Raw genomic sequence first — 1,966 nt, 5'->3', positions numbered from 1 at the left:
AAGCAGGCCACAGGCCGTGGCGGAGGGCACGCCGGGTGCCAGTTGACATACGGGCCACGCACAGCCTCCCCATGTGCCATCGACACATCCTAAGGACAACGACCCAGGACCAGCTCCCAACGGCCACTTTGTCAGGGAAATCAAATACACCCCGGCCCGGCCAGTGTGGGTCAGTGGCTGGGTGTCCACCTGTGAGCCAGGAGGGCACTGGTTCGATTCCTGACTCCTGGTCAGGGCAAGGCCCGGGTTGTGGGCTCCATCCCCAGAGTGGGGCGTGCAGGAGGCAGCCGATCCATGATCCTCTCATCATTGAAGTTTCTCTCTCTCTCCCTCTACCTTCTTCTCTGCGTCAATAAAAATATATTTTAAAAAATGCAAATGACCCTGGCCAGGCCGGTTGCTCAATGGTTAGAGCGGCAGCCCCAGCAGACTTGATTCCTGGTTACAGGCTCGTACCTGGGTCGCAGGTTCCCTCCCTGGCCCCGGCCGGGGCCTGTGTGGGAGGCAGCCCGTCGATGTCTCTCACATCGATGCTCCTCTCTCTCTCCCTCCCTCCCTCCCTCCCTCTCCCTGAATTACCAGGAAGTGAGCTGGAGACGCTAAAAAGAATGCCCCTTCCACTCTCTCTAAAAGGAAGCAATGGGGAAAACATCCTCAGGTGAGGACTTAAAGAAAAAAAAACCAAATAGCTTTAATTCGGGGCTCGGAATTGCAGTTAACTGGCCTGCAATCTCTACGGCCTGCCTCGCCCGGCACAGCGACGCAGCACGCGGCGTCCGCACCCCGTGGATTTTAACTACATTTTGGCGCCAGCGACCACGTCCCTCCAGCCTGCGCCCTGAACTGGTTTCCCAACGAGTCCATTTCTTTCTTTCTTTCTTTCTTTTTAAATATATGTTTATTGGTCTCAGAGAGGAAGGGAGCAGGAGAGAGAGACATCAATGATGAGAAAGAATCACGGATTGGCTGCCTCCTGCACGCCCCCTACTGGGGATGGAGCCCGCAACCCGGGCCTGTGCCCTGAGCGGGAATCAAACCCGGGACCCTTCAGTCCGCAGGCCGACGCTCTACCCACTGAGCCACACCAGCCAGGGCCAAACGAGTCCATTTCCAAATGGCTTCCAAGCTGCACCCCCACCAGGTGAGGGGAGCCCCCCCCACCCCGAGCCCACCTTGGCCATCAGGTCCCTCTCCCTCCTCTCCGCGTTTCTCCGCAGCGCCGAGAGCTCCAAGATTTCCTTATTGAGGAATTTGTTCTGGGTCTTGTACCCCTGCAGGTTGTCCTGTTCGAAAAGGAAAAGCAAAAAAAACAAAAAACACATCAATTCACGTTGGCTGAATGCGGACTAACTGTTCCATGCCGTGAATATCTTTTTCAAATGTTATTTTTCCCAAGTATACTTGTATTGATGTCAGAGAGGAAGGGAGAGGGAGAGAGAGAAACATCCATGATGAGAGAGCATCCTGGATCGGCCGCCTCCTGCATGCCCCCCACTGGGAATGGACCCCACAACCCGGGCCTGTGCCCTGACCGGGAATCGAACCCTGACCTCCTGGTTCCTAGGTCGACGCTCAGCCCCTGAGCCACACCGGCCGGGCTGTACCGTTACTATTTTGCTGCCTCACCCAACAGCCCTGCCATGTTAGAGCGAGTCCTGAGGAACTGAAAGCTGATGACCAGGCATTTTGGGGTTAATCTCGCCCCCCCAACCCCTCCTCCCGGGGCAGCGAAGGCAGGCGGGGCCCAGTGCGCTGAGGAAGGAGACGGGGAAGGAATTTATGTCCTGGCGGTGACTGTCCTGAACCGGCCACAGAGGGGGCACCGCGCCCTCGGGGTGCATAAGCCAGGCCCCTCGCCTGGAAGCCAGCAGGGGAGGGAGCTGAAAGGGCCGGAGCAACAGCAGCCTCGCTGAGGCCAGGCGCCCTCGAGGGACGCCGCCGCCCAGAGACTGGAAGGGGCTGGGGA

General features: G+C 58.1%; 1 protein-coding gene across 1 annotated transcript in view; it reads right to left on the bottom strand.

Moving 5' to 3' along the window:
• The window catches only part of LOC102753927 (TBC1 domain family member 2B), a 20,557-nt gene that overhangs the window by 9,258 nt on the left and 9,333 nt on the right, over positions 1 to 1,966 (bottom strand). The window contains exon 6 of the mRNA XM_015558972.1: positions 1,080 to 1,283. Coding sequence (XP_015414458.1) covers positions 1,080 to 1,283 — 204 coding nt within the window. The remainder of the gene's footprint in view (positions 1 to 1,079; positions 1,284 to 1,966) is intronic.

This window comes from Myotis davidii, unplaced genomic scaffold (genome assembly GCF_000327345.1).
Source record: "Myotis davidii unplaced genomic scaffold, ASM32734v1 scaffold1914, whole genome shotgun sequence".
In the NCBI taxonomy this organism is placed as follows: Eukaryota; Metazoa; Chordata; class Mammalia; order Chiroptera; family Vespertilionidae; genus Myotis; species Myotis davidii.
Note: the sequence above shows the minus strand (reverse complement) of the source record. Positions and strands in the feature narration are given on the sequence as shown.